This window comes from Colletotrichum aenigma, assembly GCF_013390185.1.
Source record: "Colletotrichum aenigma strain Cg56 chromosome Unknown KSG_Cg56_contig09, whole genome shotgun sequence".
NCBI classification, from domain to species: Eukaryota; Fungi; Ascomycota; class Sordariomycetes; order Glomerellales; family Glomerellaceae; genus Colletotrichum; species Colletotrichum aenigma.
Window position 1 is genome coordinate 4146520 of NW_023500915.1, and position 13354 is coordinate 4159873.

At 56.5% G+C, this 13354-nt stretch overlaps 4 protein-coding genes across 4 annotated transcripts; 2 read left to right on the plus strand and 2 right to left on the minus strand.

Annotated features, from left to right (window-relative positions):
- Positions 1-84: 84 nt before the first annotated feature.
- On the minus strand, positions 85-1158 carry HCK (Tyrosine-protein kinase HCK; the record flags this gene model as incomplete). The annotated part of the gene is made up of 2 exons (XM_037329043.1): positions 85-928; positions 1010-1158. 2 exons carry the CDS (start codon positions 1156-1158, stop codon positions 85-87), a joined length of 993 nt encoding a protein of 330 aa, XP_037172930.1.
- Positions 1159-4671: 3513 nt separating this feature from the next.
- Positions 4672-7679, plus strand: CGCA056_v013802 (uncharacterized protein; the record flags this gene model as incomplete). Its single annotated transcript, XM_037329044.1, has 3 exons — positions 4672-5817; positions 5935-7551; positions 7620-7679. The coding sequence occupies 3 exons, from the start codon at positions 4672-4674 to the stop codon at positions 7677-7679; spliced, it is 2823 nt and encodes a 940-aa protein (XP_037172929.1).
- Positions 7680-8058: 379 nt separating this feature from the next.
- CGCA056_v013803 (uncharacterized protein) lies at positions 8059-9357 on the minus strand (the record flags this gene model as incomplete). Its single annotated transcript, XM_037329045.1, has 3 exons — positions 8059-8373; positions 8432-9255; positions 9312-9357. The coding sequence occupies 3 exons, from the start codon at positions 9355-9357 to the stop codon at positions 8059-8061; spliced, it is 1185 nt and encodes a 394-aa protein (XP_037172928.1).
- A 1634-nt stretch (positions 9358-10991) lies between these two features.
- CGCA056_v013804 (uncharacterized protein) lies at positions 10992-12255 on the plus strand (the record flags this gene model as incomplete). The annotated part of the gene is made up of 3 exons (XM_037329046.1): positions 10992-11504; positions 11564-11981; positions 12041-12255. 3 exons carry the CDS (start codon positions 10992-10994, stop codon positions 12253-12255), a joined length of 1146 nt encoding a protein of 381 aa, XP_037172933.1.
- Positions 12256-13354: the final 1099 nt, after the last annotated feature.

Consider the following 13354-nt stretch of genomic DNA (forward strand, 5'->3'; position numbering starts at 1 on the left):
TAAGCCCAGGACGTGTCGTGGAGAGACAGTTGGGGATGTATTCTCTTGGAATTGCTGCGTCGCCAGTGCGTGGAAAATCAGTTGTTATTGAAACTTTTCGAGCTTTTCGGCACGAGAGCGAGGGACGAGGTCTTCAAGCACAGTATAGAAGGCTGATAAATTGCCGTGGTACACTGCTGTGGCGATATTCAGGTAGACGAGGCCCAAGGAGTAGATATCGGCAGATTTCATAGACCAGTCCTTCAAGTCGTAAATCTCAGGGGCCCGCCATTTTGGCGTCCCCTGATGGCCGGTTGTCGTAGTCTTTTCCTGGTCGTTCACATCCCGAGCGGTACCAAAGTCGGCCAAGTAGACTCTCTCAGGATTCAGCAGGATGTTCGTAGGCTTGAGATCGAGATGGCGAATGTTGGAATGATGGCAATACGTAACAGCTTGGCCGATGCAGCCCATGATGCGCTGGAGAAACTTTAGAGGACATTTGCCCTTTGAGCCCGGGTTGGCGGCATCGCGGGCGCTGCCCTGGATAGCGCTTAAGTCGGTAAGGCCTAGCGCCATGAGTCTCTTGGTGATGTCCTCGCGATCGCCTTGGCCGCTCCTTAAATCGTCGAGGTCTGTGAGTAATTCGTCCAAGTTGCAGATGGCCACTGGCCATATCAGCAGGTACAGTTCCCGCTGTCTAAACGTATAGGTGCCAATCAGCTTGACTATGTGGTCGTGGTCCAGCCTTTCCATGACGTGGGCCTCCTCGCGGAGGATCTCTATCGTGCGACCGCGCCTCGGCTGAATCCATTTTCGCGCCAGACAGACCGTTCGATGGGTGACCTTTTCGACGCGACCGTAGGTTCCCCAGCCTAAACTATTGTCCTGAGGCACGGTGATCTTGTGATGGAGCTTTTTCGATTCGGTGAAGTCGGTAGGGTGCTTTCCTCTGTCCCGCAAACATGTCAGTCCTCATGATTGTGAAAGGAGGTGGCCGGGAATGGTCGGGGGCAGGTGAGGTTGAACTTACATGCCACTCCAGTGACCGTCCGATGATTCCCATTCCTTAATCTGGGTTCTCTCGTGGAGCTCGCGCTGGGCGGGCGGCAATCGTTCGGGGTGACCCTGGAACTGTCTGTGGACCGTCGTCCAACCCTCTTCGAGGTTGCCGCCGGCCATGTTTGCGCCCGCGGCTCTGCACTTTGGACCTCGACCACGTCCGAGTCGCTAAGCAGTGTGCCGAAGCTACGTCACGCCTAGAATCGACGTACTCCCATGCTTGTCCGCCCAGATTGGAGTTGCCTCGTCATAGGACGATTCTCGAAAATGTTGAGCGCAGTGCAGTGAGAGAATGAGGGGTGTCAGCTCGGTGGCAAGGATGGCCCGGTCAGCTTGCCCGTACTAAGAAGGAACCCGTTGGTGGTCAAGGAGGTGAGTCCCGGCGCACCGTACCGAATGTGGCCCCCTTTACTGCCGCCTGTGCGGCCTTTGGGGGCTGCATTAAGCCCGGCGACAGGCCCCATTTTCCCCGCCGTTCTCCTTACAGGGCGCTCTAGCTGATTTTCGGTGCACGCCGGCGGTTTCGGTTGGGCGAGAGTTGCGCCGACTGTGAGTTGCCCCTGTATACATCACAGCCAGTCCATCCCTTCTTTACTGGATAGAACTCATCTCATCTAGGCCATCCTGAGTGGGGGGAATCGTTGCTTAAGACACGCAAAGATGTGGTTCTACCGCTGTAAATCAAGCGCAGAGACGCGCGGAGTTTTTGAACAACTTATCCTTGGTTTTCCCCTCTTTCTCATGTCTCTGTATCCAGTTATGTATCCGATATTTGGGCCAGTATTGGATGGTTGATCACCCACATTACACTAAATCTGCGAATGTGATCCTATGTAGTTGAGAGTCTCGTGGGAAATTCGTGTTGCCGGTGTAGGCCTTGACGACTACAACAGTAGAGGCTAGGTTCATTGAACACCGGCGACATCGGACATAAAACATTGAGTAGCATCGCGAGATGGCTCCTCAATGGCCAGATCAATGTTAGTCTGCAGCACTCTGGTGATCTAGCCACAATGCGCCGACAAAATGACGCGCCCCTGTGCATGCATGTGACCAACTCTGCAGGAGAACATGACAATTATCGCCGAGATGATATGCGCAACAAGTCCATCACCCACTAGGTATGTATCAATGTCAAACATGGCGAAGACCGTGATTAACAGCTGAGAGGTCCAGCTTCCCTGACATCATTTATGACAGTCCGTCTTGATACGAGACCACCTTGTTGTACACCTCGAAGAATCATGGAATAATCACGACTCTCGAGGAGCGAGACCACGCTGATCCAACGGTTGCTACCGTTGCCCTGGGACGGGACGCGAAGTCCAAGCAAGAGCCTGGTGAGCGCCTCCAAGAATTCGCCCCTGAGACGGCGGTGATGAGTGCGATTCGGGCTAAGATCGACGGGTTCCCGAGGGAGGTGAGGCGGGCGGCTGGGATCTCGTCGTACGACCCGGAGCTAGAGGAGTGACACGATCTGGCTGCCGTTTGACAGAATCCAGATCGGACCCGCGGGGACACCCCGGTTCGGTGGTCACAATGATGAAAGCCCCGGGCTTACAGGCAAGAGAAGGGGTCCAAGGCGGCCCGAACTCCAGTTCCAACAAGAAGACATGGGGGTATCAGCGAATACTGTCTGTCCCTCGAATTATCGTCTTCTCTCTTGTCTTGGGCCAATTCCGCTCTTCATCAATTGCGGCAATAATCTGAGATTTATCTACGGAAACATGCACCGGGGCCGGCCACTCAGCTCCATCGCCTCAGTCACTGGTGTTCAAGATGGCGAGCCGGAAATAAATGGCTGATGAAGCAAGACACTTTCCGGGGCCGCGCTGCTGGGACCGTTCGTTGGAGACAATTGCTTGGACGATCCAACAAAGACCCTGAACCGGGTCTAGATCATGAGGCTGTCGCAATGCAAGATTGTCCAATCAATCCCGAGGCCGGATGTCGCCACCGCGTGCGCGCCATGCATGCTGTAGTGGTGTTTGTGTTTCTCTCTCCGCCAGCACCGGCCGGGGTGCATGCGAGCGTTGCCTGGCTGCTCCCCATCCTCCGGGGCTGGGAACACCGTCACGTCCCGGCCGCCGCGGGCCTCTGGCCGAAACGCCATGCAGGGGTATTTTTTGTCATTTTTGCACTCTTCTTCAGAGTCGTCTCAAGAGCGTAAGCAGGATGCATAAGTTTCTTAGCTTTGCTTTTTGGGAGCTGGAAGCCTTCCAAGGAATAAAAATCTCCGCGTGGGATTCTGGCGTGTGTTGCGGCGATCTTTGCTGCTAGAGGCAAAACCGCGACCCCCAAAAAGTGAGGCTGGCCAGGCCGGTGACATTCTCCCAGGTCGACATCGCTGCAATTAAATCTCGGACTGATCCTGTTCCGCCGCTCCCCGATCCAATAGAGGCCTCGAGCAGCTGGGTACGGGTTCTCGTCACTTGCATGCGCACACACTAGACCAACCGACCGGGTCCTTAAGGCGAAGAAGGGTGTTGAGCAAGGTGGCTAATACCATGGTGATGATGCACTTGCAGCACCCTGGCTGGGACATCATCAAGCCAGCCGAATGCACCCTCACCTCCGACGTGGGCCATGTTCTCGGGGGAGAGCTGCAAACTGCCGATCCCATGCGATACCCTTGCCTCGTCGGGGTCTACGAAGAAAACGAGGCTCGTCAACCTGCTCGTCACAGCCTCCAGTACCCGGCTCCGCGAACCAATGCCTCACTGCTGGGCGGTGTTATTCCCTGCTTGATAGCTTCTCCTATTGTCTCTTTGTGAGAAAACCACCCCCGGACTTCCCAAGGGCATTGTGACGGACTCGACTTGCCTCACCCACGAGGCTGGGCTGGGCCACAGCAGACGCCGCCGCCCTTGTCCAACCTTGTCACCCACTGCTTGGGATTGGAGACGACGAGGGGTGGATTATCAGGATGATGGCAATCTTCGTCCACACCAGTGTGTGTGCCGCGGTGCGACTCTGTGCATACCGGTTGCTTTTTCTACAAGCCCATTTCGTCAGATTTTACAGAAAAAAAAAGCCGGTCCCGGAGCGCCGTCGATGAACCATGTACGACCATTCCCCAGACACCCACTAGAGAAGTTATTGTCATGAGGGTTGAGGCGCTGTCTCATCCATGACTGATGAGCCGGATTGAAAAAGAAGCCCGTCTGCCGCCTGTCCTTCATGGGCCAAGCAGAGAGAGCTCCACAGACTCTACTCTACCCTCAACTTTCACTCGCAATCTCTCGTCCTAGTTTCAGTTAATCGTCACAGAACGAGACTTAATTACAGATTCACTCCATCTTAAGTGGTCCTATTCACACTTTAAGTCGTATCAGCCAATCCCGTTCGCAACTACACGAATCGCCAGCTACCGTCTGCAGGGCGCCGTGCTGTATGCATTGGCGGGCAGCTCCCCGCCTCTGACAGCTCCAGCGGCGCGACAGGATGACTGGGTTATCAGACCTTAACAGCATCACCTGTCTCGCCCGCCGACGTCGCACGCAACACGGACAGGCTCCGAGATTAGGTGTGTTAGTCGGCATTTTCCTTTAAACTTTGTTAGATCGATCCCTCGCATCCCCCCCCCCCCCCCCCCCATCCGTTGCTGGCGCACCCGCTGTACCGTCGGCAGAGATGAGTAATCCTCTCCGTTCCAGCTCCTTGGATGCGCAGACCACCGAGCCGCCGGCCGATGGTTTGGACGAGCCTCCTCCTCCTCCCTCCCGTGGGAGGACCCATTTCAACAACGGGCCTTCACCAGCTGCTGGACGAAGAGGTGGACAATTGATTATCAGTCGCCGGCATTCTAAACAGCTTTCGGCGCAGCGCCGCAGCCAAATTAATCAGCACCAACAAGGCCACTCTGGCGACAGTGGTAGCACCGTTTATGAGGAGTTGTCGCATGATCATCATCCACAATCCCGCTGGCAGCAGCAACAACAACAACAACAACAACGACGACATCACCCCCAAGAGAGTCAGCCCAGCGGTCGGCAAGAAGCGACAACTGTAATCTTTTATGATACCCAGCCGTACATCCAGCCCCAGCATCAAAACCACTCCCACCCAAACCCACCACAGCAACAACTACAACACCACTTTTCATATACATCGCCCCCTGAGTCCCATCAGTCAGCGTCGCTCACCTCCTCGACCTCGGACTCATCTTCCTTCCTCCGCCATCCCCACGACCCTAGACTGCTCCAGGCCCAGTACCAGGCAACTGCAAGCAGCTTCGACCTGCCCCCAGACCCCAACTTCACCCCTAACGCCAGCGATCTAGTCCCGATCCAGCTCCAGGGCTCAGTGACTGCACACACACACATCCCTCAGCCCCAGCCGCCGCCCTTTGTTGGTTTCCCAGCGCCGGGCCCTGCAGGACCCGCCGCCGCTCCGTTCATCCACGCCGGCGACGACAGCGACTTCTTCCATCCTCAGCCTCAGCCTCATCCCCATCATCATCATCACCACCACCACCACCACCACCACCACCAAAACGGCGTTCTCCAGTTCCCAGGCGGCTACCCGATATCATTCATGCAGAACCCGGAATTGTCGATACTCAATGCCGAGTCCTTCGACGATGGCGTGCGGGGTTTCCACGCACCGCGGAGTTTGCCCCCGGCTGAGAGGGCGAGGGTAGCCGGAGAGGACTCCGGCAAGTCAAGGAAGCGGACCAAGACGCAGGCTGTCGACACCTGCGAGCAGGAGGAGGAGGAGGAGAAGAAGCGGTCGCGAGGTAGACCGAGACTTGATACCAATGACGAAACAGCAAAGGATGTAAGTATGGTGCTGCTGCTGCGTGACGCAATGTGCTGTTTTTACTGGATTATGAATGAGTTTCCCCGAGTTCATGCGTCGCATTCATTTTGATGTCATGGTCTAACCCTCACCTAGCGCCGTCGCACCCAGATCCGCCTGGCCCAAAGGGCTTATCGGAATCGCAAGGAGACGGCAATCCAGACTCTGGAAAAGAAGGTAGACCAGCTCAGGAGCAACAATGAGGAGATGAGCAAGGCCTTCATGAAGCTGTACGACTTCGCCGTCGGCAAGGGCATGCTGGACACCGCACCTGAGTTTGGCAAGCAACTCCAGGCAACGACTGAAAAGTTCTACTCGTTGGCACGGAGAACCAGCGAAGACGGCGGGAAAGATGTCGACATGGCTACCGCTCCAGGCCATGAGTCCGAAGGACACAGGTCAAGCCCGAACAGCAACCCCGACAAGCCCAGCGAAAAGTCGCCTTCGCCAGACAGGGCCCAGCCAGAGACCCAGCCCGACCAGGTCCTCTACGGGGGATACATGGTCGACCACACCTCCTCGGCCCACCACCATCCTCATCATCAATCTCACGCCCTAACCGCCATCCACACAACCTCCTGGGCGCACAACAGCCAAGTTCTCGAAGCCCGCACCGTCGCCTCCCAGGCACCGCTGGGCTACGAGATCGTGACGGAGCCGACGCCGGACAATGCAAGCTTCCCATTCGGTATGTCCCTCGAGGGTAACGGCCTGGACACGGCGGGCCTCCTGGACTCGTCGGGCCAGCCCCTCTCCTTCTCCGAGTCTCCTTACTCTCTCCTCTCGGCGCCGAGCTCGTACGCATACCAGGAGCGGACGTTCGGGCGGCGGCTGCAGCGGTCGACGCTGGAGCGCGCGTACGTCCTCCTGCGCATGCCCAACCCGCCGCCGCACCGCGTCGCCTCCGTCTTCGGCTTCTGCATGCTGTTCGAGCCCCGCGAGAAGATCGTCGAGAGGCTGGCTAACCGGCTCAGTGTGAACCAGCGCGAGACGCTCTTCAACTGGCGGTTCCCGTTCCTGCACCTCGGCGGCGGCGGGACCTTCTTTGACGAGATGCGCAATGAGATGGACGCGAGCGACTTGCCGAGGCACGACAAGTCGTCGCGCACGACGCAGACGCAGGTCGGGAACCAGGGGTCGCTGGAGCCTGAGAGGCAAAAGATTGACTCGATGTACGGCATCGGCCCGTGGAACGCGCAGACGGAGGAGATCCGCGACGCCAGGGTCGACCATAAGCTGCGCATGTCTGTGCCGGGGTTCGACGGCGACTTTTACGATGCAGACGAGGTCGAGTGGTCGTTGCGGCAGAGGGGCGTGGTCATTCCACCGGCGGCTGATTTCGTCACGGCCGAGATCAACCCTGCCGACTTTACGGATGAGGCCATCGCAGAGAGGAGCTTCAACCCGCTTGTTGACAACTACATCGCAACGACGATGGCTGAGAGTAACTTCAACATGGCGGCCCCCTTTGGCGATAATCCGCTGTCGCAATCGACGGGCCAGCCCGTGAATCTCGAGGCAACCGGCACGCCGTCGCTGGACTTCGTGGGCACGACCGCCCAGGGGGTCCCGTCGACAATGTCGATGGAAGATCCGATGAGTCTGGACCCGACATTTGGCGGGGATCTATTTGGTCTAGGTGCTTCTACACCCAGCCCGGTGCCGTCGCCGGCGTCAACCCGGCGGACGGTCACGATCAACGTGGGGATGCTTGTACATGGTGAGTAATTCTGTCGTACATCGACTAGCTGGGAAGAGAACGACACTAACACATTACGCAGAACTCGGCTCTCGATCTGTCTGCTTGGGCAGGTCACCCGGGATCCGGCCGAAAGACGTAAATGCTGCATTTTGGAGTTCGTTGGCGGCTTAAAACTCGGGGGTTATATTTGCGGGAATGGTCTTGGAAGGCGTACTGGGATTGGATCCAGGTGTCGCAAAGCGTGGCCGTGAGGTGAACACAGGAACCGCCGGCCAAGGGATACGTGTAGATTTCTTGTTTCATACGTCGAATGATTCGGGCATCATTCGCTGTCTCGATATCTTCCTACACGAGGGCTGACGGTATGGAAGTCTACTTCGCACATATTCCCTTCATCAATTACCTGGGTAACAACATGGAAAAGTGGTCGGTTTCAGGGGTCGATTATCCCCATTATATTATCATTACTATTCACACTCCCACAAATATGTGCAATCTCGCCTCATACACGACCAAATCTAGTTGTGAATGTACTCCGCAGGCTCAAGCTTCGCATCCTCGCATCCCGTACCGGCAGTTACGGGGTTGCAGCGCGCGGCCAGCCCGTTGTCAAGACGGGCAGCGTAATCAACGCCCCAGCGGGAGCTCATGCCGTAGGCCTGGAAGTCGGTCGACACAACCTGCGCGCCGCTGGTGAAGGCCTGGTCGCGCATGCCGGTGGTGTCGTTGGACAGGAGCGTGTCGAGAGGGACGTCGGCGCGGGTGCGGACCCAGTACCCAGCCTTGACCTGCGCCTGGATGTTCGCCTGCTCGGCTCCAGTCGGGTCGTTGAGCTGGAACCGGTCAGCGATGTCGAATTTCAGACATACACACACGAAAGAAACTACTCACCTTTTGGAATGCGCAGTCGGACTGGCCCGGGGCGGAGTTGGTGAAGAGCACGCGGCCCTCAAGGTTGGGCTTGCCAAGGGTGTAGGCGTCGCGGACGGGGTGGACCGGCCCGTTGTCCATCAGGAACAGGACGCGGCCGCGAGCGCTCTCGAGATCGGGCCAGCCGTGCTGCAGGACGGACTGCTCCAGCGTCAGGTTGCCTCTGCGGATGTCGTCGGGCGTGACGAGCTCGTCGGCCGCGAAGACGCTGCGGATCTCGTCGTCCAGGCCCTGCAGGAGCTCGGTGTTGTTCCACGGGATCGGCGCGGCGCCACCCATAGCGGCATAGGCCTCCTCGGCTGTCTTGAACTCGATCATGAAGGGGATGGGGACGTGGTCGGGATGCGCCTGGCTCCATTTCTTGACAATCTGCAAGCATCCCACTAAGGTCTTGCAGGTGGTGTGGTAGTCGGCGTCAGCGACGTGGAGCACCTTGATGCCGGGCTGCTGCAGCTCCGGGTCCGGGGTGGTGGACAGGTTCGCGAGCTCGCGGATGAGGTGGGAAGCATAATGCCCGCCCTCGGGATCGGCAAAGATGTCGAGCTCGAAGTTGCGGATGGACTGGTATTGGGCCTGGATGTCGAGGGCCGGGTGGGAGTACCAGTAGTTCTGGGTGTCGGGGAGGATGGTCCGCTGGGTGTCGCGCTCCTCCAGCGGGGACTCGCGATGGTACGAGTTGTGCGTGCCGACGACTTGGATCTGGTTCATGCGGAGGCCGCGGGACCAGGTGAGGCCGTTGCGGGTGAAGGTGTCATTGGGGTCGGCGGATGTCAGGGGGAGCAGGACTTCATGGATGTTAGGGTTTCGGCCGGAAAGGATGGGTGAGGGCACCGGAGCTTACGGAGGGCGGCGGCCGCAACGGCCAGGGACGAGGTCACCGGTGCCATGGTTAGTTTGGGTGGTATTGGCAAGGCAGACACTTCAACTGGGGAGCAGAATGAACAGCAAAGTTCTCAAAGTCTGGGACAGTGCTTTTTTATGTTCTGGCAGGGTTTCATCGGGAGACATCCAAGAGAAACCCGGAAGGACCGCAGAGGCTTCCATCATGGTCATGGCAACGGAGGCGCCGGAGGGGCGTGCCAAACAGCCGGGCCAGGTCGGCGCACGTGGGACGCAACATGACGATGCTGGCCGTCGTCGTGGACAAGGACCTGAACAAGCGATCGCGGGATTAAATAACGTTGAATTTAAAAAGAGCGCGTTCCTCGCCATGAAAACCGAGTAGGCCGGGATTATCAAGGCGGAAGTGCACTCCGGATGGGGGATTCCAAGTGGACGGCGATGAGGGGAAGCTCGCCGGTTGGAGATGAGGCCCCCACTGCCGATGCCCGTTTTGCCCCGCACAAACGAGCTTCCCGACTTGGCAAACATACCAAGGGGTTGTTGGCCAATAGGCGCCTTGGGGAGAGGCATGTGGCTTTCTAGAGCCTGGATGGTTCATGGTTCGTTCGTTTGGTCTGCCGTCCCCGAACGGGCGCCCGCTGTGTTCGGAGTTGGGTGGCTGATAATGCTCTCTCATGCAGTATTCGTAATCACGATTTAGATCGTCGAATACCATCATTGTGACCATGAGAATTAAGATGAAAACCCGCGGAGCTGCTAGTTCATCCAAGACAATTCAACCTGGTGAGCGCCTTCAGACTACTGATGTTGGGTTGTCCATGTTCGATGAATTGAAGAATCCTTTCATTTGTAACAATACGCGACAGGTAGAAGAATCCGGGACGTTCGCAACTTAAAATCATGTTATTCTAATTGCCCATGATGCACGGAGTACCCAAGTATCGACCTATCCCAACGTGCAGCAAAGCTTCCATCAAACTTCTGTCTTCAGTGGCTATTGCAGGACATCGCGACTCCGTCATCGACTACAATTTCACTCCGCAACTTACTACAGGACCAATCCTCATGATGACTATTGCATGGGCGCCACATAATTCCCACAAGGCACCAAAATTACCAGCACGCTAGCTCTGTCTCGCAATCACGACGCCACACCCGTCCTTCGCCAGCCCAAGGAAGCTCTGGCCCTGCTCCTTCATTCACTCTCAGCCCGCCTTCGGTCCCGAAGCCGCCCCACAGCGCCGTGGCGCACCGTCCGGCGTTCTGGATCTGCAGCCCGTCCCGTCCGTGAGGTGTCCCGGCCTGCCACACCATCTGGCCCTGTCATCCATCGCCCACATCCTGCCATCAAGTCGGGAGATTGACAATATGGCATCACGGCCACCTTGCACTACGCAATCGAGTACATAAAGTGAAGCAGGGCCAAGCTTCTAAATATGTCTCTCTCCCTCGACCAGGCGCTCGCGCATCATCAGCATTCCTTCTTGCGATAACTTCACTCTTCTAGATTCCAACTGCAGACAGTCTTTTCAACAGCCAGATTGAATCCGGCATCCCATTCATTCATCATCACACCGAGTCACACCGAGAAGCCATTCTCGTCCCCTCCTTAACGACAATCACGTTATACCCCTCAGTCCGAGGTTGCAACCCCAACAAGACCAGAATCGAGATCGCCATGCGTCCCCACACGGCACGTCTTCTACCCCTCGCCGCGGCGCTGCTAGCCGGCACCGACACCTGCAGCAACTTCGCCAACGCAAACCCCGTCTCGCGCAGGATGCCCGACAACACCCAGCCCGTCGGGACGAACCCCATCGCCAACCCCAAGGTCGACTACCTGGGCTTCCAGACCGCCGACAACAGCTGCTCCCACCGCGATCTCGGCTTCACGGGCGCCATCGCCGGCAAGTACTACGCCGTCTGGGGCGACACCCTCTGGTGCGATGCCGGCGTGACGGACCCCGCCAAGGACACCTCCGGGTTCCACGGCATGGTCCGCGACGCCGTGTCGGCGACCACGAACAACCCGCTGCTGGTGCACGACTTGAACCTGGGAAGCAACGGGCGCCAGAACCAGTTCGTTCCCTTTAACGCCTCGTGGGGTGAGAAGCAAGACACTGGGTTTGGCGGGACCAGTTTGGTTGAGGTGAACGCTGCCACCAAAACCGGCGCGGTGTTCTATCTTGTCGTAAGTTGTCATCTGGTTGATCGCATGTGAAGAAACCCAGAAAGTAACGTCCTTTGTAGAACCAAAACTCCAACGGGCTCGTAGGCGCTGGCATCGCCAAGGTCGATGTCATCAACGGCACTCCAACCGTGACCAAGCGCTTCGGCGATCAAGGCTTCTGGTGGCCGGCCAACAGCAACCCCCGATATGGCGACATTATGGCCTTCCGCGACCCCCGTTCCGAGTACATTTACGCCTGGGGTGGTCCCCCGACGACCAAGACTGGCTGGGTCGACGGGAGCTACGTCTACATGGTCCGCGTCAAGGCCAGCGACGCCTTCGACTTGACCAAGTATCAGTACTGGTGGGGCCGCCAGCAAGGCTGGAAGTCGGACCGCTTGACGACTTTCACGTCTGAGACTGCTGTTCTTTGGGGCACTGGTCAGGGCCAGGTTGTCTGGAACCAGTTTTACCAGTGCTACATCATGGTTCACCTCGGTTAGTATTCTCATTGACATATATGGGGGTTGAGTTTCGATTGACTTATTTTGTATCAGGCATTGGCGGCGGCGCTGTGTTCTTGAGAACGGCCCCTAGCCCTGAGGGCCCCTGGACTCCCGATGTCCAGATCTTCCAGGCTCAGCCTATTGACAATGGCCTGGTCTACGCTGGCGTTGCTCACCCCTACCTTGACGAGTCTGGAAAGACTTTGACCATGTCTTTCACCAACAGCAACAGAATCCAGGTGATCAAGGCTACCTTCTCCAAGTGAGAAGTTACGAATGATGAAAGATGTAACGTGGATACCAGGAACACGACAGTTCGGGAACTCGTTGATGAACTGTTTCATTCTTGTACATAGACATACCTCATACTTCGTGTATACACCGTTTCGAAGCTACAAATATTTACGTTGATTCCCTGATTTCAGGGCAAGTCTAATCGCAAAAGGATTGTGTCAAGCTTATTCAGTACGTTCATGTCATTACACAACACCGGGATTACGACCTGTGTCTCAATCCAGGAAATCCACGATAACTTTACTCGTTTACACTACTAACTAGACTATCTCACGCACTCGAAGACGCCTTAGCCAAATGGAATTTGGTCGAATAGGAAGAATACTTACCCTGACTTCATTCCTTCAAAGGTAACAACTTGGAAGCTACGGGAACTCCTAGCTAGTTTAATTTAGTTATCAAAGATTTTGGGCGTCATGGACGACTCCTTTGGCACCCATCGACTAGATAATACTTGTATTATTAAGGCGGGCAGACCATGATTCATGTTGCTTTGAATTGTACGTTTTCTCCTCCTCTCGTTATCGTCGCATTGATGAATACACACGTTGAGAATCCAAAGTCTGGTGAAAGTGACTTCAAGCACGCGCCACCATCAGCCACGGCCCACGAACATCAGAATCACGAGAACGAGAACGAGAACGAAGACTCTCTGGAAGCACTAGGTCACCAAGCACACGTAGTTTAATTCAGCCCTAGGAGGCTGCGAACTCTGCAGCAAGGTGTATTCCTGTCGACGGAGCCCACAGTTACACTCGCGTCTACAGAGAGGTGGCGCGTTGTTCCGATGGAGGGTGCGGATGGTTTCCGAACACTCAAGAGCCGCTACTTACGCCGTACTTGACAACAGATTCATAAACAGACTGTAGATCCCTTGGAACTGTAGATCGCCAAGGGATCTACCATGCTGGCCGTGAGATGTCACGATAAAGCATCGAACCCGGGTAATACATCAGCCCATGAGAAGAAATCGGGTAAAGTCAAGTCACGAATCACCAATGTGCTCTTTCCCAAGTGAAGTTGCCTATGGTCAATTAGCCCTACAGCCCCAAGACCGGAATTACTTAAATA